The sequence below is a fragment of the Trichinella spiralis genome (genome assembly GCF_000181795.1).
Source record: "Trichinella spiralis strain ISS 195 chromosome Unknown Scfld6, whole genome shotgun sequence".
NCBI lineage: Eukaryota > Metazoa > Nematoda > Enoplea > Trichinellida > Trichinellidae > Trichinella > Trichinella spiralis.
The window spans coordinates 821,906-843,492 of NW_003526945.1; the positions used below are offsets into that span (position 1 = coordinate 821,906).

The 21,587-nt window shown below is 36.9% G+C and overlaps 8 protein-coding genes across 8 annotated transcripts; 6 read left to right on the top strand and 2 right to left on the bottom strand.

Annotated features, from left to right (window-relative positions):
* The first annotated feature begins 517 nt into the window (after nucleotides 1-517).
* Tsp_10155 (hypothetical protein) lies at nucleotides 518-1,312 on the top strand. The gene is made up of 5 exons (XM_003373267.1): nucleotides 518-657; nucleotides 706-852; nucleotides 910-1,028; nucleotides 1,087-1,181; nucleotides 1,241-1,312. Exons 1-5 carry the CDS (start codon nucleotides 518-520, stop codon nucleotides 1,310-1,312), a joined length of 573 nt encoding a protein of 190 aa, XP_003373315.1.
* Nucleotides 1,313-1,402: 90 nt separating this feature from the next.
* On the top strand, nucleotides 1,403-3,911 carry Tsp_10156 (hypothetical protein). Its single transcript, XM_003373268.1, has 11 exons — nucleotides 1,403-1,556; nucleotides 1,631-1,804; nucleotides 1,865-2,193; nucleotides 2,264-2,344; nucleotides 2,472-2,566; nucleotides 2,631-2,733; nucleotides 2,798-2,980; nucleotides 3,040-3,153; nucleotides 3,214-3,324; nucleotides 3,688-3,762; nucleotides 3,831-3,911. The coding sequence occupies exons 1-11, from the start codon at nucleotides 1,403-1,405 to the stop codon at nucleotides 3,909-3,911; spliced, it is 1,500 nt and encodes a 499-aa protein (XP_003373316.1).
* Nucleotides 3,912-4,969: 1,058 nt separating this feature from the next.
* Nucleotides 4,970-5,662, top strand: Tsp_10157 (death-associated protein 1). The gene is made up of 3 exons (XM_003373269.1): nucleotides 4,970-5,018; nucleotides 5,089-5,176; nucleotides 5,659-5,662. Exons 1-3 carry the CDS (start codon nucleotides 4,970-4,972, stop codon nucleotides 5,660-5,662), a joined length of 141 nt encoding a protein of 46 aa, XP_003373317.1.
* Nucleotides 5,663-6,872: 1,210 nt separating this feature from the next.
* Tsp_10158 (hypothetical protein) lies at nucleotides 6,873-8,965 on the top strand. The gene is made up of 3 exons (XM_003373270.1): nucleotides 6,873-7,907; nucleotides 7,950-8,752; nucleotides 8,956-8,965. Exons 1-3 carry the CDS (start codon nucleotides 6,873-6,875, stop codon nucleotides 8,963-8,965), a joined length of 1,848 nt encoding a protein of 615 aa, XP_003373318.1.
* Nucleotides 8,966-9,016: 51 nt separating this feature from the next.
* Tsp_10159 (conserved hypothetical protein) lies at nucleotides 9,017-12,661 on the bottom strand. Its single transcript, XM_003373271.1, has one exon. It carries the CDS (start codon nucleotides 12,659-12,661, stop codon nucleotides 9,017-9,019), a length of 3,645 nt encoding a protein of 1,214 aa, XP_003373319.1.
* A 1,107-nt stretch (nucleotides 12,662-13,768) lies between these two features.
* Tsp_10160 (hypothetical protein) lies at nucleotides 13,769-14,639 on the bottom strand. Its single transcript, XM_003373272.1, has 5 exons — nucleotides 14,564-14,639; nucleotides 14,433-14,500; nucleotides 14,242-14,343; nucleotides 13,960-14,109; nucleotides 13,769-13,900 (listed from the first exon to the last, which is right to left on the bottom strand). Exons 1-5 carry the CDS (start codon nucleotides 14,637-14,639, stop codon nucleotides 13,769-13,771), a joined length of 528 nt encoding a protein of 175 aa, XP_003373320.1.
* Nucleotides 14,640-15,182: 543 nt separating this feature from the next.
* Tsp_10161 (conserved hypothetical protein) lies at nucleotides 15,183-18,735 on the top strand. The gene is made up of 9 exons (XM_003373273.1): nucleotides 15,183-15,219; nucleotides 15,489-15,575; nucleotides 15,860-15,990; nucleotides 16,391-16,832; nucleotides 16,914-17,514; nucleotides 17,595-17,779; nucleotides 17,858-18,055; nucleotides 18,111-18,379; nucleotides 18,514-18,735. The coding sequence occupies exons 1-9, from the start codon at nucleotides 15,183-15,185 to the stop codon at nucleotides 18,733-18,735; spliced, it is 2,172 nt and encodes a 723-aa protein (XP_003373321.1).
* Nucleotides 18,736-18,858: 123 nt separating this feature from the next.
* Tsp_10162 (conserved hypothetical protein) lies at nucleotides 18,859-19,497 on the top strand. Its single transcript, XM_003373274.1, has 4 exons — nucleotides 18,859-18,895; nucleotides 18,984-19,129; nucleotides 19,218-19,345; nucleotides 19,461-19,497. Exons 1-4 carry the CDS (start codon nucleotides 18,859-18,861, stop codon nucleotides 19,495-19,497), a joined length of 348 nt encoding a protein of 115 aa, XP_003373322.1.
* Nucleotides 19,498-21,587: the final 2,090 nt, after the last annotated feature.

Genomic DNA, 21,587 nt, shown 5'->3' on the forward strand with positions numbered 1-21,587 from the left:
AAGCAGTGCACTCAAAGATGCAATAATCATAGCACAACCTGATTTTTATTAGTGAAGCTACTGTAATTGCGTCTGCGTTAAATAAAGCAACGGCTGTTACTATAGTTAAAGTTTCATAGTAAGTATGATATTATTTAAGACATTAGTTTTAATAAAAAATTGAATTTCGGTTTTTATATATTGGAAGCTACTGTCTGCTGATTCATTTTATAGAAGCAACGCAAGTGTATATATGCGAATAATTTTTACGTGATTGAATGTAACAGATTATGTTATTTATTTTATAAATTTTAAAGTTTAATTTATTTTAATTAATATTAATTTTTAATTAATTCTGATAATATAATGAAAATTTTGATGAATTGTACCTGTCATCTAAAAGTACAGTATTGTCGTATTGTAGTGCATTAGTTGGAGAGAATGTTGTCGTGTTGAGGCTTTTACTTTTGTTAGCCTTATGTTATATGGTAAACTTTTAGCTTGAATTGTTTGATTGTGCAGTTGTTATCTGTTATTGATGGGTGGACAGATAAGTTCGTACAGCAAAATTGGTGACAATTTACTGGTTCGTCAGTTTGTTGGCGATGGGCCAATTTCTGTCAATGATCCGTTTTGGAATTCTTTTTTATCATTCAATTTATCTCATCCATCGTTAAAGTATGTTTGGTTTTGGTTGGTTTATTTTGCTTATAAATTGATTTTTAGATCAGAATGGGAGATGTTTGAAAAGTGCATTGATGATTCTCTCAAGAGTCTTGTTCACAATACGGTTAACACTGGTAATTTTGCCTCGCTCATTCAGGTATTCATTCGTCGCGCTTCTGAACTGCGCGAATCCAGTCAGTGCAATGAGTAATTTTTAATTTTTTAAGTTTTTTGATTAAAAAGAAATTAAATAGTCCATTTCAGTAAATTGTTTTTTTGGCAAACCAACAATGCATTGTTTATTATACGTACTTGTTGCAAGTTTTTCTCAAAGAATCTTACCGATGAAGCAGTTTTACGTGTTTTCGTGACAAAAGTGAAAGGTATAAATATGATGATTGTTGTTTGTACAATTTCTTACACTTTGCTTATTCTACACAGAAAGAGAAGACGTTGAATCGAGTGCTGACGTATTATCAGAGAATTGTTTGGAAGAATTTGTTAGTAGTATTATAGCTATTCTGATCGACCTTCCGGTTAAGTAAGTGATTTTCATTTCTGTATTAAAATAAATGATGTATTTGTTGTATTGCAGTTGGATAACGATAAAAGCACTGATGGAAAGTTTGAGTTGTCTGTTAGTGTTGCTTTCCCGCGAGGTGTATGAAGGAAACGTTATTTCTAGTGTTGTTGCCAAAATGATGCTATTCGGAAAATGGTGCGCACGCTTATCATTTTTTTTTAATTTCTCGTTCTGATGGGTTTTTTTTCCCCAACTAATTCCAGTGCTATTCATGCTCCTCTGTTGACGAAAACGTTGCTTTTGCTTTATTCGAAACACGCAGAAGATGCTTGCCCGTTGGAAAAGACGGAGCAATTTGGCGGTGGCAGCATATTCGTCGGTTTGGCAAGTGAGTTGGAAAATGGAAATGGAAATTTGCACAAGAGCATGGAATTTTACAATTTTATTTTCGCCTTTTGTTAGATTCGTTGATGGAACTTTTGCAAATTGACAACAATGACAAAGAGAAACAAGTCAAATCTATCACACTCGGTGATCAAGCTTTGAATGTATTGCTGTTGCTGGTTAGTCACAGCACTCCGGAAGGCACAATTCACCCGTTTCGTCAGGCGTTGTTTTCTTTTATAAATTCTCAAGGTGAAAAGTTTCCTTTTTCAATTGTTTTGTTTGTATATTTATGAATTATTACTTTTTCAGAACAATCAATGGTTACACTTCCGACTACATCAGTTGTTTGTTTCAAGATCAATTTTACCGAACTGTATGATCAGATTTGCTCTAGATCTGGTGACAGGCCGTCGTTGTTGTTATTGTACTTTTTGTTGTACAAGAACGTTGAATTTCGCAATTATGTGCTTTCGCGTGTTAATTTGCAAAATTTGATTTTGCCCATTTTGAAAGTGCTGCATACGAGCAGTCAGACAGATGTCGATTCAAACCTCGGTTCGCAGCATCTTTATCTGGCGTTGATTGTCATTGTGATTTTGAGCGAGGATGATTTCTTTTGTAAAATCATTCACGAGACTGTAAATTATTTATTTTTATTTGGAAATATATTTTTTATTTATTATGTAATTTTTTTCTTTCCAATTCTAGCCGGCCAAAGGTGCAGAAGGGTGGTTCGCCGAGCGAAGTGTTCGCGATTTAACTCTTGGTGGATTGGCCGTATTGATACTGGTGAAAATTATTCAAAAGAATTTATTCGTTTATCGAGTATGATTTTCTATTTCAAAATATTAAAATAATTTCATCTGGTTAACGTTATTGTGAATTTCAATCGTTTTTATTTATTTATTTATTTCAGGATCGTTACTTGCAAACGAATTGCTTGGCCGCCTTGGCTAATATGTCATCAAATTTCAAAGAATTGCCTTCTTCAGTTTGTCAAAAATTGATCGAGTACATTTTCTTTTTTTTTACTTCTGTTGTTTTGGCTTTTTTCAAACTAATTTAAATATTTTAGTTTGTTAGATCGACTGTCGAAACGTCATGCGAGATTTGTAAAGCGAAAAGAACTGTCAATGAAATACGTTGTAACAGAAGAAGTGAACAACCAAGTTGAACTGGTGTGTTTCGTACAATTTGTTGATAGAATTATTTATTTTTATAAATATGATCGATTTTTTACAGTTTCAAGATGTGACTGCTTTGGAAGAAGTGATGCGAATGTTTTTGGAAATACTTAATTCTGCATTGATACATAATTTGACGCACAATATTCATTTGGTTTATGCAATATTGCACCAGAAAGACTTGTTCCGCGATTTTGAACAGCATCCGATGTTTCAGGATTTAATTTGGAACATCACTTGCGTATGCGATGCTTTTTGAAAAAAATATTTGATAAATAGACGATGATTGATTCCATTTAGGTAATCAACTTTTTTTCTACTCGACTGCGAGAAGTTGGAACTGAAACATCTGTCGAAAGTATACTGGAGGATATTAAAACTGCGATGTTTCATTGGAATGCTGAAGGCCTCAAAGTTGTCGAAAATTAGTCTGAAAAAAATTAAATATATGTAATTATTTTTTTTATTTTATAGAAATTTCCAGATTTGAAATTCAAATACGTGGAGGATCAGAATACTGAAGAATTTTTTGTGCCATACATTTGGAATATTATATACAATAAAGGCGGCCTTTACTTTGATGAGGTTAATGTGAAATTATTTGAACCATAATTAGATTGGTCTTTGCTGTTACATATATTATTGATAAATTTTATTTAAAGAAAACACATTGTTTTCTTTTATTTTACTGTTCATTTTTTTTCTTTTGGTAGGATCTCTTAATTTTTTGATTCATCATCGAATTCATTTCAGTTTCCCATTGTTATTCAACTATTGCATAATACAGAATGAATAAATAAGAGGTTATGGTGATTTTGTTGTTGTTTTTATTTATTCATTTTTCGATTCATGAAAAGCTGGGCTGTAGTTCCGCTTATTTTCAGATTTTCTTATTATATTTTGGTTAAATTCTTTTTTACTAATGAAAATATGGTTTATTTGAATCAGGAAACCCTGATATTGGTATATCAGTTGTGGCGTCTACAGACGTGGTCATCAGAGCTGGATGATGAAATATCGAATGTTTGGAATTAATTGGTGAGTATAATTAGTTTTTTCTTATTCACCAGTTTTTTATGATGTTTATTCAGATGCGGTTATCTGTCACCAAACATGGTTACCATCGCTGTGGAAAACGTTCAACGGAAGAGTTCCATTGTTTGTCGCTCTGAATGGAAACAGCACGGCTGATGTGAAAAGCATTTTCTGACAATATTAGCGGAATCTCAAGCTGGTGCAAATGCAGAACTTTATTCGAACTTCAGAAATGTCTACTATCTTATACAAATGGATCGTCGTGCAAAATTATGCCATACATGTTTATTTAGAAAGGCAATTTTCAATAAATGGTGCAAGGACAGAGACATCTCTTGCTGAGAATATTCTTTACACTTGGAATCACTTTTTTGCTTGTATTTGTGCATTTCTGATTTAAAGTAGAACAATCTTAAGCGAATATTTGTTTTGTATCCTTCACACTGTTAGTAGTGAGTGAATTAATGGAAACATTAATGATTTTTTTTTTCAGGTAACATTATACTTGCTCTCTGCCATACTCTTCCAATCGAGTAGTGTTTGAAATTCAAATGTTCATATCAGACTGTAAAAATTTATTGTTTATCAATTTTTGGCGAACACAGGTGGTTTTTAAACCATCATTATGCTTTCGAAATGATTTATTGATATAGGTGAAGAATTGGCATTGAAATTCATTGGAGAAATATGCACAAAATAGTTTTTTTTACATTATTTGCAAATGCATCATTTTTTGCTTTGAAATCAGGAAAATGGAAATGGTTTTGATCAAAAAAGAATAAAAAATATATTAAATTAATAAAATATAAAAAGTAAAAGGTAATTTTTTTAGGATAAGTGATGAAATGAAATGATCAAAAATAGTTAGATCAGTGGCATAAAAAAAGTAGACTGATGAACTTCTGTATTGTTTACACAGTCAATAATTTTTCAGAAAAATATTTTTTAATTAAATAAAACATATGTATGCTGTTGTTCTTATTTTATGATAGGCGAGAGTTTTGTACCAAGAGTGGTTACCAAGCATCATCTTGATTATTTCTAAAAGGTACTGTGTGTACAGAAAGATCGTGAAGTTTGTTTTGTACAGTGTTGACTTGTTGTGTTGGACTGTATACATTGTTGAATGCAGTGCTGTTCATTTATTTTTGAAATTTAATTTATGATTCATGTTTTAGAAGATACAACTGTTGCCATGCCCAGTGAAGATAAGCCAGATTTGAAGGGTGGACATCCTCCTGCTGGTTTGCATAAATTTTATTACATTAAAAAACTTTTTTTGCCAGGTAAACTTGCTTATATTCATATTTTAAGTAAAAGTTGCTGGTGGTGTGCGAATAACTCAGCGTCGCCCGTCGCAGAGTGAACCTGACACACGTTCTTCTGAAGAATCAGAAGCAAGGTAAGATGATTATCATTTATCGAATGGGCCTTTTAACTGATGAAGTCATTCTAAGACATCCAAACAATGCAATTCGTATGACAATTTCTGGAGCTCCGATTCGTGTACGTTGAATCATTATGTTTGAGTTTGTCATATATATATATATATATATATATATATATATATATATATATATATATATATATATATATTTATATATAATATTATAGGGAGACAAAGACTTTCCAACAGCTGCAGTGAAAGCTATCCACAGCAAACCTCTTCCACTGCATCAGCAGTCTCATGTAGCTAATACGCATCATATACAACAACCCAAAAAATGAAGAATTGCGCTGCAGAAAATAATGTTAACTTTCAGGATATTTTTTCTGGGGTTGCGTTTGCAGCAATGAAGCATAATATTATTTAAATTTTTTATTAATCAAGTTTTAACATTTTTAATGGTATGGTTTTATTTGGAAATGTTATTCATTTTCCAGGTGAATGAGTAGTAGAAATTTTTTACTGATAATGCGGAAAGCATTCTTCATCTTTTGCTTAACTGTTTTCAATTAAATGAATAAATTGATTTTTTTGTTTTTAAAAGGAAGAAGCAGTTTTATGCGAATATTTGTTTTGAATTTTACACTGACGCGAGCGATGAGTGAATTACTGAAAACTTTAAGAAAAAAGAAAAATTCAGCGTCAATTTTGATTTTTGCACTTTGTCGAGATTTTTCATCTTCTTTTGCTTCATACTTTTATTGTCCAAATGAACGAACTTTGAAATTGCGATGTTCAGTTCAGTTCACTTCATCATTTAGCTAATTTCTTGAATTAATGAACTCTTTTTTTTCTGCAAACAAAAATTAGAATTTCCATAAGCAGTTGTTGGAAAATAAAATTTAAATTGAAATGAATCAATTGAACTAGCATTTCAACAGCGACGATGGCATCGACAATTACGTTACGTATCATGCGTTATCTTGCTACGCAGCAAACATTTATTTTCTGCCAACATTACATATCTGATCATACTGGTTTCAAACTGTTACGTGCAAGATTGGAGCGTTGATAAAGAAGCTTTATCATTTAAATTGATTTTGATTTTATTTTATGTTGTTTATTTTTATTCCGAAATGATGATGATAAACAAGGCGAACTGTTCCAAAAATATAGCACTTGTCTTGCACAAATTGTGTCAAATTTGAAGAATAAAATGAAACATAAATGTTCCAATCAAATATGAATCGTTCATTCGCTTACAAAATTTCATTCGGAAGAATAAAAGTCAATTGAATAATACGTTCGCGAATTAATCAGTTTCGAACATTCATTACGAACCTGCATTTCCAAATGAATTAAGTTGCCAATCATGAAATTGACAACTTTCACTTGAATAATTATTTATATTTTGTTTTAATTTTACGTTTACCGTAAAACAACAGCAATTCATGTCTCGCTGAAGTGCAGCAATCCATTTACAAAGCAATCTATAGAAGTAATAAATTTCAAAAAAATAAAATTTAATTGCACTATTAAAATTTATTTAATTAAATTTTATTTTATTTCAGCAATAATTATATATGATACATGATTTTATTCGGACAAATCTAGAAATACAGTATACAATTGTTCTTAATTATAGCAAATTACAGTAGGACTAATTTCTTGGTTTGATTTTTAACGCGTTGGTCGGAGTAAAAGGTTGGCGATGTCGAGCAGTCGTAGATCGTACAAAGATACCAGAAGGTGGATTTTGGATAGAGCTCGCATGGAAGAGGACGCAAATGAAATATCCAGTTGGTTGTTGACCGCTTCGGTGAGGCATCCTCGTTCTTTCGAGCGATTGCTGGGCTCGTACCGTCTGTTGTGCGAGAGGAAGAGTGTTGTGAACGCGGCGGACGATCTCGGGAAATTGTACCTGCTTTACAGTCATGACAGTCGTGTGTGGACAGAAGTTACTAAAGTAGTTCGGTCGCTGCAGTCATTGGAGAAGAAAGACGTGCGATCGGTTTTCTATCGAGCTGTATTCGAATCAATGAATGCCGAAGTGCAGCCGGTTATGTATCTTGACTATGTGGAACGTTGTTCCAGTAGAAAAGAACGCTCGGATGCGTTGATGATTTTTCTGCGTTTCATGGAAGCTCGTAAGTTGAAAATCAGTGTTCATTGGCAGAGTTTATTAGGATCGTACATAAAGCAGTGTTTCAAAGACTGCAATGCCGGTGTCACATTGGAATACTTGCCAACGTTGCTGATCTTCACTAAAGTTTTGCCAATTTTAACAAAATCCAGAGTTGTGCTTGTGCCGGAAAATGACGCAGTGTCAATTTTCCAATACGCTGCGTATTATTTCATTGACGATCTGCAAAAGAAGATTCCACGTTTGAGTTTACCTTTGAATATTGACGTGAGCGAAAATGAAGTTTCACTGTCGTTACAATCTTTGCGCAGCTGCTATCAACTGTTGGCTCTACGCTACCGATGGTCGTCGAAGTATTTCACAGTGCGCTTGAGTGGTTCACTTGAACAATCATCCTGGACCCCTCCTTCGATCAGGGTTAAATCGGCTGCCGAAAAACGTTGTTATGCAATGATGTCATTTGTTTACTGGATGTTCATTGCGGCGGGCAGCTGCGAACCGTCCCGCACTGCAGCGTTTTTCGTTCTCGTGCCGCCCGTGATGGTCGACGTGGACTTCACTGCATCGCCGGTCGTGTGGTTCACGTTTAGCGCACTGTCGACGGTAAATTGCAACAAAAAATTGGAACTCCTTCAAATGATTCAGATGCATTCAATTTTGCAACTGGCCCACGCACTGATGACGCTCTACGACACCGACGGAGGTTCCAAAGCGGTCGAGTCGGCGGTGCAGTTTATTCGAAATCATACGTTGAGAAATATCTTCGTGAGCGGCTTGATGTTCGCCGGCAAGGGGCATTCTTATTTGACCATGGTGTCCAGTGGCATCGATTTCGACAAATCGGACCGTTGGACCACGCCCGAACTGTTCAGGGCAGTGCAGATTGCTTGCCACCATTTCGCGCTGTCCATGTTCAAAGAAGCGGGCAATTTTCTACTCCACTGTTTGACCAGTCGTTCGATGCGCAATTTGCAGGCGAAGCCGTTTGGCACTTTCGATTTCCGTTGGTCAGCGATACCACTGTCCGAAAAGAACGTGTTCTCGTATGCGGTTCGCATGTTGATCTATTGTTTGATCAATGTTTCCGTGCACCGCTGCGACGACAACAAAATCGACATGTATGACAGTTTGGTTGGCCACATGTTGGTCATGATGCAGCTCGAATGGACGGTGTGGTCGATGTTCGCCAGACAGCTGATGAAGGGACTTGTGAAGAGGAAAAGGTTCCACTTTCCGAAATTTCACCGCTACGTCTATTGTCCAATGTTGATTGAAATGCTCTGCGATAGCGTGCTGAATTGCGAAGATGCGGACGTTTTGCTGTTCGAAAAGCGCGATGAAAGCAAACGACAAAAGCAGGACACGAAAACTGAACTGTACAAAAATATTCAATCCACCACTATGAAACTGTCGGATGTTGTGAAGGATTTCTTTTACAAAGAAAATGTGTTTTTGTTTTCTTATTTCCAATAATAATAATAATAATAATAATATAATGTAACGTATTGTATTGTATTGTTCGCTTGTTCTTTCTGCAAGTCTTTTTACATCGGTTGAATGGAATCGGCGGTGATGCGATCGATACACAATGGTGAGAAAGATATTTTAATTATATCATAATAAATGACAAAAGAATAAATAGATATTATAGATGTGTATAAGTGATTGTAATATTTTGTTTTTTTCTTTTAATCGGATCAAACATCGATCGATCATTGAGGTTGAGATAGAAGAGTGTCACTGTATCGTTCCAGTTCTCCAATCAACGTTTCCAACAAGTTCAAATTGCCGGTTCGCTCCAAAATCACGTACAAATTGTCCAATTCCAAAATCGGCAAAATCGGCTGCAATTCTTGGGCACGGTCGCGCAGCAATTTCGACGCACACTGGACCGCCGCCTCCAATTCTCCATATTCGAGGAACAATACCATCGCGCCGACCGGCTCGGTCTCTTTGTACTGGTCGACAAGCCACGCCGGCACCGGACGTTTGCGGTTCAACAACGACTTACAGGCGGCGTTGTACAGTTCGGGTTTGTGATCGTGACGGTCGACCAACTGTTTCAGCCGATCCCAGGCGCCGTACAAAGCGACAACCGAAGCGACCTTTTCCATCGGCAGTTCGTAGGCTTTGCACAGCTTTTCGGCCAGATCCAAGTGGCCCTTTTGCAACAGTTGGTCGAACGTGCGATCCGGATTCGTCGGTTTGCAGTGCAGATTGTCGTTGGCCACTTGAAGAGCGCATTCGACCAGCAACGCTTCGGCTCTGAGCTGTCGCAACGTGATCGACTGCTTGTCAAAGTACAAATAGCGGAACTGAGGTCGTGCGAAATTCAACGCCGTCGCGGCCAAATACAACGCGGCCGACTGGGCATCCAACGTCGTCGCCGCCGGGTCCGCTTCCAAACGTTTCGCCTTCTCGTACATGCAGTGAGCCGCGGTGCGGTATTTCATCTTGAAAGTCAAATGGCCGAACAGCATGTCGTAATAAGTGTCGTCGGTCGGCTTGTTGGCCCGGGCCATTTTTTCCAACAGGCCGACGAACGTCTGTTCGGCCGGACCGAAATTGCAATTGCACAATTCGGAACCGAGACCTCGGTCGACCACTCTGCGCACCAGGTTGGTCAGCGAATCTTCGAGCGTCGGCTGGTGTTGTATTTTCACCGCCGCCTCGACCGCTTCGGCGTACCGATCCGAAGCGCAGTAGAGTCGGCATAGCATGTGCCACAGGGTCGGCGAGTCGGTCTCCAACAGCCGCAAATGGTCCAAGCAGAGTTGGATCGCCTGTTCGCCGAAGCCGGCTTTGTCGAACAAAGCGGCCGTATTTGTAAAAAACGACTCCTTGTCGAAACCCAGCCGACCCTGGACGCTGTGGAAATTGTCGGCCAGACCGATGAACGCGGTCAGAAATTTCTCGTACGCTTGTTGCGGTTCTTTGGCGCGCAAACAAGCCACAGCTTCGTAATAAATTCTCAACGCTTTCACCGCTGCCGTCGATGTCGGCATGCGATTCGCACGTTCCACCAGACGTCGCACGTCGGCGTACATGCGATTTTCCAACAAATAATCCACCAACTGCAAACATCCACCACCACCGCTGGGCCAGAACATTTTCAACAGATGCACGTACAAGTCGACGACGAACTTGCCGAAATGGTGGAAATCGACGTCGCCGGTTTTGATTTTCAAATTACCCGCCCGACCGGGGCCGGTGAATTTTCTGAGGAAATCGGCCACCAACAGCCAGTCGGAACGGCACCGTTCGCCCACGGTCATCGAGCCGATCTGTTTCAACAAAACGTAACACTGGCACAACAAGCTCAACTTGGGCACCAGTTCCGAATGGATGGTCGTCCAATTGGACGACGGCAGCTTGCTTTCGGGCCGAAAATAGCACCACGACGCCATCAAGAACAACGCTTGCCGACACAACAACGCCCCGTCGCCTACCGTCGAAGCGAAATAGGCGGCCGTCACGCTGGCGCCGTACGAACTCAACTGGAAGCTGGTCAACTTGGACGGCGTGCCGTTGGGCGACACGGTCGGGTCGAGGTGTCCGGCCAACACTTGCAACGCTTCGAACAACGCCACCTCGTCCATCAGCATCGTCCGGTGGAAATTTTGCCACAGCCCGTTGGCGCCGGCATCTTGGACGACGCGACTCAGCTCGTCGTTGACCAACTGCCAAGGGGTAGTTTTGGCCGCTTCGACAGCCGCGAAAAATTGCTCGTCACCGGCACCGACCAGTCGACCGATCAGCGAGAAGCAGTCGGCAGCCGGACGGTGGTCGTCGTACTTGAACTGTGGTACAAAGCCGAGCACCAGTGGGGCGGTGTCGCGTTGGAACAGCAGTCGGTCGGTGGTGACCACGGCCAGCATGCGGCAGTTGCGCAAGTAGACCAAACCGATCGGTTTCATCGCCGCGTTGTGATACTGGACGCAACTGGTCCATACCGTCCGCAGTGTCGACTCCAACGTGGGGCTTTCTTTCCACTTGCCCGCACCGAGCCGGACCGCGACGCCGTTGTCTTCCAAATAGTCGAACAGCTTCGAGCGCAAAGATGCGAAATCACCCGGAGGCGTGTACGCGTCACCGCAGCTGATTTTCAACGCCCGCTCCACCGACCGGTAAGCGAGCAGGGGATTGTGGAAAATTTTCCCCATCAACTGGCTCGCCGACACTGCCCCAGTCGACAAATACACGTCGCCGTCTTCGCAGTCCACCCACGGCCCGTGTTCGTACTCTTGCAAGCAGACCTCTTTCCACTTCAACACCAGGCGCTGCTTTTGCAAGTAGAGGGCGACGAATCGAAAATCGTTCACGCAAAAGTCGACCACTTCCAGATCGAAGCCGGGAAAATCGATACACCGGACCAGTCGGGCTTGGTGGGTCGTGATCGACGGAACGAAGACGAAAAATCTGTCCACGCCCTTGATGGACAAGTAGAAAACGACAACCCAAGTCCGTTCGATTTCGGTGCACTTGAGACGCCATTTGCACACGCACTGCCAGTCGGGCTCATCGTCGACCGAAAACTGTCTCAAACACTGCCGCATGTCGAAACTGTGAATGACGCTCTTCCGACCGCAAGACCACAGTCGCAACTGGCAGTCGTAGGATAGGGAGCAGAGAACCACGTCGGACGTTTCGTTCGAATAGAACGCCGACAAATCGACCACCGACGACGAACCGAACTGACCGCCACCGTCGGTGTCGTTACTGCCGCCGACCCCGTGAAACAGGCCGACCAATATGCGGCGCAGACGGGAACTGTGCCGCAGCACGTCTTGGGTCGGAGGGCCGTCGGCTCCGTACCGACACAGAGTGACCAGCAAAATTGAACCGTCCACGTCGGCAATGCCGAACAGCGCTTCTTTTTCCGCGTTCAGCATGCAAGTGGCCAGATGCGGGGTGCCCATGGCGTTGTAGACGTACCAATTCGAAGGATGGTTGACGAATTGTTCGCCGATCGAAGCGAAAACCGAACAGCCAAAGTCGAACTCGTTCGGCGCTGTCAAGCCGACCCGGTGCACGCAGCTCGTCGTCGCCACCAGTACAAGCACTTTCGAATCGGCTTCGACGATCAACGTGCCCGGCAGGATGATTTCGTTTTTGAAGCGAAAACACACCGACGCAGACTTCAAATTCACCCCAAAACTGCGCTCTTCGAGATACAGGTCGGCGCCGATCGCTCGCCAAATTATGAACCGATTCCCCAACGCGGGATCGTCGTAGACGAAGCAGCCGCTCGACGGATTCACTTTGATCTCGCTAATTGTATTCAACGTGGAAATTTTCGAAATTTCCACAACCGGTGCGTCCGAGCGTATCGCTTCGATACTGCTGAACAACGACATATCGACACTGTTCACTGTGAAAATTGCGCAACCGTTACGGAAACCAAATCACACCGAAAACTACAACCACTAACGACGGTCAAACAAAAATACAGTAATCGTCTTTGGAAATGCAGGTTCCATTTTCTACAGTAATTCTGAGAGAAAATTCCACTGCGAACAAAAATGTCGGCGATATTTGGGAGGAGAGAAATTTTTCTTTTTGCTTTTTTAATTTTCACATTTTAAAACTGCAAAAAACCAAACTCAAACCTACAAAAAATTATCTAATCACAAAAGCGATCAATGACAATGCACAGTCTTCAAATGCTTTCGTCGTTTTCACGAAAAATGTGAACAGTGATATTTTTACGCTCGTAAAACGAAGTGATAAATTTGTCTCACGAATTCGATTAATACAGGCAACCAGGTAATACTTGATCATCGAACGAACGACAGTATGATACAGGTATGTAGTTGGGTTGTGGGAATTTTCTTTTTTGCTGCTCACGGTGATTTTCGACTTCACGTTTTACAAACTACATACAGGTAATGCGCTTGGATACGCCAACGGTGCGTTGATCACGTATGAATTGAGCTTTTTTATTTTTCTAACTTGTTACACTGTTGAGTGTAAAAATTTTAAACACAAAACAGTACGTACAATTTAAATTAAGTTAAACACTATGATATATATATATATATATTTTTTAAATGTTCACTATTATTATTTAATTGCATTTTAATGTATAACTTTCACAGTATATTTTCGGATCATAAAAATTTTAATTTTCTATTTGTTCATGTAAATATTGTGACATTTTATGCAATATTTTTTATTGGTTAAATAATTAAATTGATCAGACAAAAATTAAGGCACTATTACTAGTAAATTTCATTATTTCTGATGCGCTTGACGAGCAAAATTGATCCATTCATTCGTTTCCTGACTGCTGCTCGAAGCCACGACAAAATTAAACCGTTTGACCGAAAACTAAGGCTTATTCTATCTGTAAACAAACACAAGTCAACAATCAGTCGATGGAAAAAGATGGATATTTTATTTTACGAAAACGAAAAGCTCCTTCAGTCACGAACGAGTTCAGAAAGTGATTTGTAACAACATTATCAGAGAGCATTTGGCAAAGATGTGGCATTCTTTTTAGTGTCCATTTCAATTGCATCCAATTTTGTCGATATTTCGCACAGTTCTTCGATTAGACGAATTTCACAATCCAATTCCATGATGTAATGTAGCAGCTGAAAAAATCACAACTGTATAAATTGGAGATGATGAAAAATGCAAATGCTCATTTTACCGCGCAAATTCTTCGTTCATATTGACGTGTCTGTTTTTGCAACATTTTATATTCTGATTGCGTGACGTCACGATAACAGCCGTTCTGAACAGCGTGCTGTGGTAATGCAACGTGTGATGGAATGCGAAACACTTTATTAAATACTTCTTTCTGAAATTTCACATTTATTGGCTGGCAAAATGTAGTTGTAAAACTGATCGATTTAAATAAACATATGATTGTAGAGTCTCGTCGCGCATTCATCGTCAGTGATGAGTAGGAAATTAAAATTTCATTTATTACCTCCAAAACTTGGAATAACCTTTTCATTCGCAGTTCAACTCTAATAACAGCTTTTGTTACGATTCGGTCAATTTGAGGTTGCTTTCTTTTACTTTTTTCACACTAAACATAATAAAACATATTCAGTTAAGCTTAATAAAAAGATCTGAAAATTAGAAGTTAAAAATTAAAATTAACAAAGCTTTCCTCACCTCTGTCAAACCTTCATTTACTACTTCGGTGATACTACGTTCTAACTGTTGATGCACAAAATTGTAAACTAAACAACAATCGGAATAAAAAATTTTTCAGCGGTAATTATAAATTGGGAAATATAACATACCAGAATCAACAAACGCATTTGGAGAATACGAAAACAGTTCCACTTCATATTCGTAGTCAGCAAAATGACATGACATGGCCAACTGCAATTTATTCACGGTAAGTGACATTGCAGCAATTATTTAGCAACGGCAATAATTTTAAAAAATAAAATGGATTAAATAATTTAATATTAAAAAACTTTATTCAGCATTGGAAAAAGCGCAAGCCATTCATAGAACAATAGCCTGTAGCTACCATTGCAACAAAAAATTTGAACTCAATTGACCTATATTGTATTATAAATGTGTAATAATCAAGTTTAACAAAAAATTACAGTAAGAAACTGTAGCATGCTAAACGTGAAAACCACACAGCATATGCCCACCGGAATTCAACTTGATGAACAGAAAGTCACGTCAAACGATAGTGCTGTTGAACTTAATCAAGATTAATCAAAACTTGGACTAGATCAAGCTTTCAAAGTATTCCAGGTTATGCATAATTTATTCTTGGCTGCACGAACAACTGCGAAGCTTGCACACCAGTAACGAACAACAAATAAAGTAGATGAAAAACTGAACAAATAGCCCAAGTACACATATGACGAGGAAGAATTTATGCTGCATTATTTAGAAAATATGATAAACAATTCATATCGATACGATGAGAAAATGAGTAATTATAAACGTTTCCACTTTTATGTTGAACATCACAATTTGCTGAAGTTGACGAACTGCTGAAAAAATCTCTCAAGAAAAAGTCATTGTTTAATTAATTAACTTTGTTACAGTTCAAAAAAGAATACAGTCTTTATGTTTCCTTTTTTAGGGTAAAACTTTCCTGATATAAATTATAATATCATGACAAATGACTATCATGAGTGTAAAATGCATTTCAAAAATTTTTTTTTGAAATAAAAACTTGTTTTCTATTTGTACTTGAAGTTACAAAATATACAGTATTCCAAAATATTCGTCTCCTGTTGTACTGCAAATCATTTTGCAACAGTTCTTGTCCGTTGATGAGCATTGGTATTTTGTTCGGTTAAACAAATTACCAAATGTTTCTATTATTTTTTTAAATAACAGCAGTTTTTGTCATTTTATTTTTATCTAATTATTTTTTTCTTTTTGGCAATTTTAAACGTTTTTCTAACTTTCATAGTTTTCAAACGCGTTTCATGTACTTTGTTGTCGAGCGCTTCTGAATTTAATTCACTTGTCATTGTGTATGCAGCAGTGATGTTTCATTTAAAAATTTTACATCTGATGTTGTTTGTGAGATATTAATTTTTTTATTTGTTTAAAAATTGAAGTTTGTCATGGTCAAATAATGGATTCAAGGACGAATTTTTCGACAGCATCCAAATTGTTGCATAATCAGTTTGAAAAATTGAGCGAAGCTATGGCAAAGATTAAAATTTGTGAAGAAGAAATATCACGTCAAGTAAGTTATCATTTTTATTTATGTTGTATGTAATTTATTGATTTTAATAATGTTGACTTGTTAAGTATTTTTACTTTTATCAAATGCAGTTGAATGTTCAGTGTTGAAATTGAAAGGTACTGAAATTAATGTAATGCAATGCTGTGATGTTCATATTTGTACAGCTTACTTTAACGTTCTGAAAATGATGAATATAATGTAGTTATGTAATATAATAATAAAGAAATAGTAGTAGTAGTAGTATTTCTGTTGTTTTTATTCATTTGTCAAAAAAGAAATGTATTTTAAATAAATTAATGTTATTGTGTTTATTTATTTTTGTTTAATAATGCAGCTAACCTGAAGCTTTACAAATTAAACAGTTAATTTTTATATTTATTTGATAATAAAAGTTTTTTAGCGTAAATGGCTTCATAAAGCCAACGTTTCTTCTGAAGAAAAAATTGATTCCTATGGGAATGAATTGAAAGTTCATAATGAACAGATTACAAATTTGTTTCGTCTTTCCGATGATATTGGAATTATGTCTTCGATGGTTGATAATTACAAATTAGCATTTTATTTGAGACGATGTAGTAAACATATCAGTGAATTGGAAAAAAACTTGATGCCTGGAGTGGATTGGTTGTCTTTGAAAACGAACGTTGTTCAGCCTGCGGCAGAATTAGTGGAAAAGCACAAGATGGAGTGTTTGCGAAAATTGAATGATGAATGGTTGCAATTTTTTCAGTTCAACTGCAGTAGTGAAAATGTTGAACTGAAAATCGGTGCTGGCCAGCAGAATTTTAACAAGGCAATTTTATCACTGAACGCGCTTGGATCATTGGACAATATGCTGGTCAGTTTGTCAAGACAGGTGGATGAAAAATGTTTCAAATTCATTCGGGAAAATTGTTGTAATTTTAATTATTCTATTACGGAAGGTAACATATATTGGAAACTGTCGCTGGTGACAGGTGACGATGAATCAACGGCATTTTTGCAAACCTCTCTCGATAATTTTATCGAAGCGTGGACTGTACTAGGTGAGCGATTTTCAAGCATCAAACTGAGCTACAGTGACAATTTTTATGGAAAGTTTTTAAATCACATTGGTCATAATCTCGTCGAAATAGTTTTTTTTGGTTTACTGAATCCTGCGATATTGATGTATGAAGCTTCATTGTTATCACCAATGTGTACCAGAATGCAGCAGTGTGATGTATTCTTTGAAAATTTGTTCCAAAATGGCTTGTCTGATGCTTGCATGATTAAGTATGAACTGTTGAAAACAAGTATTAAAAGCACGTATCTGAAACGAACTAGAGATAAGCACTTGGCTTCAGCTCGTTCTATTCTTACTTGCAAGGAGGAATGGTCCAATCGGAGAGTGCTAATTGCAAATAATGAACAGCACTTGCTCGGCTTGGAATCCAGTGTCAATGACGAATACTTAAACGAATTTATTTTCAAGAATTGGAATCCTTCATCATCATCATCATCATCATCATCATCATTGTGGAGATTTCCAACAGTTTGCGTGAGGTATTCATTTTATTTTTTCAGATCTTTCTTACTTCACTCAGTTATTGAATTATGCATATTTGTTTGATTTGAAATTTAAGTAATGCGGCTTATTTACTGATGAAAATGATCAGTGAAATATTACACGATTCTTCAACTAACGTTACTGATATTGAAAAAGACGAAATAATCCAATATAACATCGAGACCTGTCAGAAAATAATTTTCATGTACAGATCTTTGAAATATTGGGATTGTGATGTTGACTTTTTCAATGATGAATCGGGTATAATTTTATTTTTTTCAATACTATTATTATTATTATACTTTATTTGTTGAATTGTTGATTGAGTTTATTTTTTAGTGATGAATTATGTCGACACATTTTACGTGACACATTGCTTGTTGTTGAACAGTATGCAATTGCTGAATGCGGGATGTCATGTGAGGTTTCCATTTTTTACTATTATGCAAGATTTACGCAAAGACGCGACTTTGCAATTTCGAGCTTATATGGAAAAATGCGCCACAGCTGTGAAGGAGCGTTTGAACTCTTTGAAAAGTGAATTAGTCGATTTAAATAAATATTTATTCCATTCAATATTGAATTGGTTTAGAATTGGATGGTCTGTTGGTGGTCGATTGCATGAAAGAGTATCAAACGAACCTGAATGGTTTGCTTGTAAAATATGAACAGTGGAAATTTAAATGGCAACGAATATTGCCGGAAAAAGTATGGCAGGCAGAAATTGGGCAGTTGATCAATATTTCGTTGGAATTTTTTTGTGATATTATTTTGAAAAAGGAAGATATCACCAGCAATGAGGCAGATCAATTGCAGATTCTCATTCTACCGTTCATATCAAAGTGTGGCGCTTTATTTGAAGTAAGCGGATGATATTTTGAACGTTGCGTCGAGCATTTCGTTTCATTTTTAAATATATTAGCAATTTTATATATATACATCTGTGTGTGTGTGTGTGTGTATTTAATGTTTTTCTTATTTTTTCAATTTTTAAGATGAACCTTTCGGAGGAGTTATTGCCAGTCTGCAAGTCTTGGGAACGTTTGCAGGAAATTTTGCTCATTCTTGATTCGAATCTAAAAACAATTGAAACACGTTGGGCAAATGGTTCAGGTTCCATGGCTGTACTTTTAACTGCCGAGGAGTTGCGAAATTTGATTCGGGCAAGTTTTCAAAATACAAAATTACGTGCTGAAGTATTATCGAAAATAAAATAAAATACACGACCACTAATCAGATTACACCTTCGTGATGAAAGTGTGCAACATGTTCTGAAAATTTGAAATGAAATAAAAAGAAACAATCATCCAATCCAAGTATTTATTTATTTATTCAAAAACATGTGTATTTATGGCAAACGAACTCGCAAAAGGCAAAGTAACAAAAAAACGGAAAGCATATAGGAAAAAAGAAAAATCTGAATTCAAAGTTTCCCCCAAGAAGCCTGTTTGAATTAAATTTGCAGATAAGGTGCACATATTTATGAATTTGATCGCAACAAAAGATATTTTTCTCAACTCAGCTAGTTGTAAATTTATTACAACCATAAAAGATAATGACAAGATCAACATACCAACAACTTTGACCATCGAAATCCGTGATGCATTACTTGTTAGTCACATTTCATCTGAAAAGTGCAAACTGCTTAGCTGTAAAGAATTTTTAAAAACCATATACCAAAATACCTGCATCACCACAGATACATACGAATCATTTGGAGCAACGTCCACCAAACATATACAATGGACAGGGTCATTGTGTAATGAGAAGTGTTTACATGTTTGGCAAAGTTCCAATTAGATTTTCTCGTCAAACAGAGTGCATTAAGTAAATAAAGAGCAATGAAAAATCTACAGTAGCCATATTTATCAGCAGAAATGAATAAAATAAAAATTTGCATGCGAGATCGTTGGCTTTGTTGACCTAATAGAAATCATTTCAGTTTGAGGCCGTCCGTGGATGGTAGCTCAGCGTTTTGATTGGAAAATTGATTGAAGACAAACATTGAATCCAAACATCATTTTTGCTTTTTATTCATTATTACTTTGTGGAATAATTTCTGAAAAATAATTTTTTAATCAACATTCAAAGACAATGAACATTAATGATGAAAAAATGGCGCATTTAGCAGTAAGTGGCAGCTTTTTCATTTTTAAGTCATAAACACTCAACAATACAATAGAGAATCGAAATTGATTAAACACACCCTGTACGCATTGTTTGTTTATTATTAAAATACGATCTTGCGAAAATCACCTTTGCAGTAGCTAACATGCACTTTTAATTGACCACAAGCAAGCTTTTGCCTGCAAATTGTTCACTTAAAATTAGCTTCATTTCAGCTACTTGGTTTTCTGACTTAAGAAAATTTTTCAGAAATACGTAGGTGTGTTTTGTCTAAGTCAATTTTGTTTTGTTATGGCGTTTTTTGTCAGATAGTTTATATTTTGACTGAAGTTTAAATGTCAAGGTCATTTTTGAATTTTCAAATAGTCCTTTCCTTATTGGTAGTATTTAACGGTCCATTTCTTCTGTTCATATTGCAACGTGGCTTAGGTTAGACTTCATCTTCAGCCAAAAGTTCTAACGCACTAAAAACCGGTTTCTAGCGCTGCATTATGCAAATAACTATTGCTATAACGCGCCTTATCATCAGTAAGGGTGCGTTTGTTTGTTTAATTTACGTGCCAATTAGTAGCATTGTTGAACGTTCTCTGAGTTCATTATAGCGTTAAGTAGCTGTTGAAGTCGGTTTCAGAATTACTGACAAGTATTCTACTTTTCCGCTTTTTATTTTTTATAAATTTTGTATACTCATTTTCTAAACAATTTTTAATTAGTTAGAATTTAATTATAATATTTGTTGTAATTCAACTTTGTGATAAAGTGAGGACAGTTTTGATTTAATATCATTATTGCAGGTTTAAAGAATGGAGCAAAGAAAAAGTGAAAACACGGACGGCACGAAGCAGAGCAATAGAAAACAGGAGGTAAATGGGATTTATTGTAGATCTGTAAAGCAGGGCTAAGGATACTTCGAAAGGGTGAAGTTATTCTTTAGTTTAATGAAATTACTTAAGTTTGTAGTATGTTATATGTAAGTAAAATATTTTTCACTGTAAAACTGTAATTTTTGTTTTTCATATTATGTTAAGATTAGGTAAGACTTCATTTTTAAAAAGATTGAAAGTTAATTAACTTATTAATAAACTTTATTATCGCTTTATATTATTTTTTCAAATTTCGCAGCATCAGAGACATTTCGTAAATTACATTTTTTTTATTAACTTTGTTTGTCACCATGCGCAGCGAGTGTGCTTATATTATAGTGAAAAGATTTTGCGATGAGTTCCATTTATGTAGGTCATTTTTGAATTTTCAAATGTGAAATTCAGACATGCGGAGGCGTGTTTTGACGTAATCAATTTTTGTTTGTTATAGCGTTCTATCGGATAGTTTATATTCTGACTGAATTTTAAATGTCAAGGTCATTTCTGAAGTTTTAAACAGTCCTCAATGGTTGACTTTAGCTGTGCATTTCAACTCTTTTTTCAAGTAAATTGAAATGAGTTTCATCAAATGCTATTCATTCGCTAGATAAGCGGTTCGCTGTACTTGAGATTTCACGTTTCCTAATTTCATAGCGTTCGATTAGAATTAATTCCTCGTCCAGAAAATTTTCCAATCAACTCAAACCGGTTTCTATCGCTACAGTATGCAAATGAGGATCGCTTGAAAATTGCTTTATCATCAATCAGCAATGGTGCGCTTGTTTGTTTTACTTGTGGGGCAAGTAACAGCATTCTCAAACGTTCGCGTTAAGTAACTACTGAAGTCGGTTTTTAATTGTTGAAAGTATTTAAAGTTTTCTCGTTCTTACTTTTTTTCGAAACTCTCTATATATAATAATTTTGTTAAGGTTATTTTTAATTGAAAATCAGTTACTTCTTTCATTTCCAAATTTTTTGTTCAATTTTTTAATTCCACTGTGTAATAAAGTGCGAAAAATTTTGATTTAACATTTACCATTCTTACAGATATGATCAATGAAGAAAAGAAGAAGTGAAAA

What these genes read in the sequence shown, in the direction of transcription:
- Tsp_10155 (XM_003373267.1), top strand. Translation starts at nt 518, where the DNA reads ATGGGTGGACAGATAAGTTCGTACAGCAAAATTGGTGACAATTTACTG. An exon ending in TTTCGTGACAAAAGTGAAAG is followed by an intron (nt 1,029 to 1,086) that starts GTATAAATATGA and finishes TATTCTACACAG; the next exon opens with AAAGAGAAGACGTTGAATCG. An exon ending in CTATTCTGATCGACCTTCCG is followed by an intron (nt 1,182 to 1,240) that starts GTTAAGTAAGTG and finishes GTTGTATTGCAG; the next exon opens with TTGGATAACGATAAAAGCAC.
- Tsp_10156 (XM_003373268.1), top strand. Translation starts at nt 1,403, where the DNA reads ATGGGTTTTTTTTCCCCAACTAATTCCAGTGCTATTCATGCTCCTCTG. An exon ending in GGAATGCTGAAGGCCTCAAA is followed by an intron (nt 3,154 to 3,213) that starts GTTGTCGAAAAT and finishes TTTATTTTATAG; the next exon opens with AAATTTCCAGATTTGAAATT. An exon ending in TGGATGATGAAATATCGAAT is followed by an intron (nt 3,763 to 3,830) that starts GTTTGGAATTAA and finishes ATGTTTATTCAG; the next exon opens with ATGCGGTTATCTGTCACCAA.
- Tsp_10157 (XM_003373269.1), top strand. Translation starts at nt 4,970, where the DNA reads ATGCCCAGTGAAGATAAGCCAGATTTGAAGGGTGGACATCCTCCTGCT. An exon ending in GGGTGGACATCCTCCTGCTG is followed by an intron (nt 5,019 to 5,088) that starts GTTTGCATAAAT and finishes TCATATTTTAAG; the next exon opens with TAAAAGTTGCTGGTGGTGTG.
- Tsp_10158 (XM_003373270.1), top strand. Translation starts at nt 6,873, where the DNA reads ATGTCGAGCAGTCGTAGATCGTACAAAGATACCAGAAGGTGGATTTTG. An exon ending in CGTTTAGCGCACTGTCGACG is followed by an intron (nt 7,908 to 7,949) that starts GTAAATTGCAAC and finishes CAAATGATTCAG; the next exon opens with ATGCATTCAATTTTGCAACT.
- Tsp_10159 (XM_003373271.1), bottom strand. Translation starts at nt 12,661, where the DNA reads ATGTCGTTGTTCAGCAGTATCGAAGCGATACGCTCGGACGCACCGGTT.
- Tsp_10160 (XM_003373272.1), bottom strand. Translation starts at nt 14,639, where the DNA reads ATGTCATGTCATTTTGCTGACTACGAATATGAAGTGGAACTGTTTTCG. An exon ending in AAATGCGTTTGTTGATTCTG is followed by an intron (nt 14,501 to 14,563) that starts GTATGTTATATT and finishes ATTGTTGTTTAG; the next exon opens with TTTACAATTTTGTGCATCAA. An exon ending in GGTTATTCCAAGTTTTGGAG is followed by an intron (nt 14,110 to 14,241) that starts GTAATAAATGAA and finishes GTGAAATTTCAG; the next exon opens with AAAGAAGTATTTAATAAAGT.
- Tsp_10161 (XM_003373273.1), top strand. Translation starts at nt 15,183, where the DNA reads ATGATAAACAATTCATATCGATACGATGAGAAAATGA. An exon ending in ATTGGACAATATGCTGGTCA is followed by an intron (nt 16,833 to 16,913) that starts GTTTGTCAAGAC and finishes CTATTACGGAAG; the next exon opens with GTAACATATATTGGAAACTG. An exon ending in AGTGTGGCGCTTTATTTGAA is followed by an intron (nt 18,380 to 18,513) that starts GTAAGCGGATGA and finishes TCAATTTTTAAG; the next exon opens with ATGAACCTTTCGGAGGAGTT.
- Tsp_10162 (XM_003373274.1), top strand. Translation starts at nt 18,859, where the DNA reads ATGTGTATTTATGGCAAACGAACTCGCAAAAGGCAAA. An exon ending in AAATCCGTGATGCATTACTT is followed by an intron (nt 19,130 to 19,217) that starts GTTAGTCACATT and finishes GCATCACCACAG; the next exon opens with ATACATACGAATCATTTGGA. An exon ending in CGTCAAACAGAGTGCATTAA is followed by an intron (nt 19,346 to 19,460) that starts GTAAATAAAGAG and finishes AAATCATTTCAG; the next exon opens with TTTGAGGCCGTCCGTGGATG.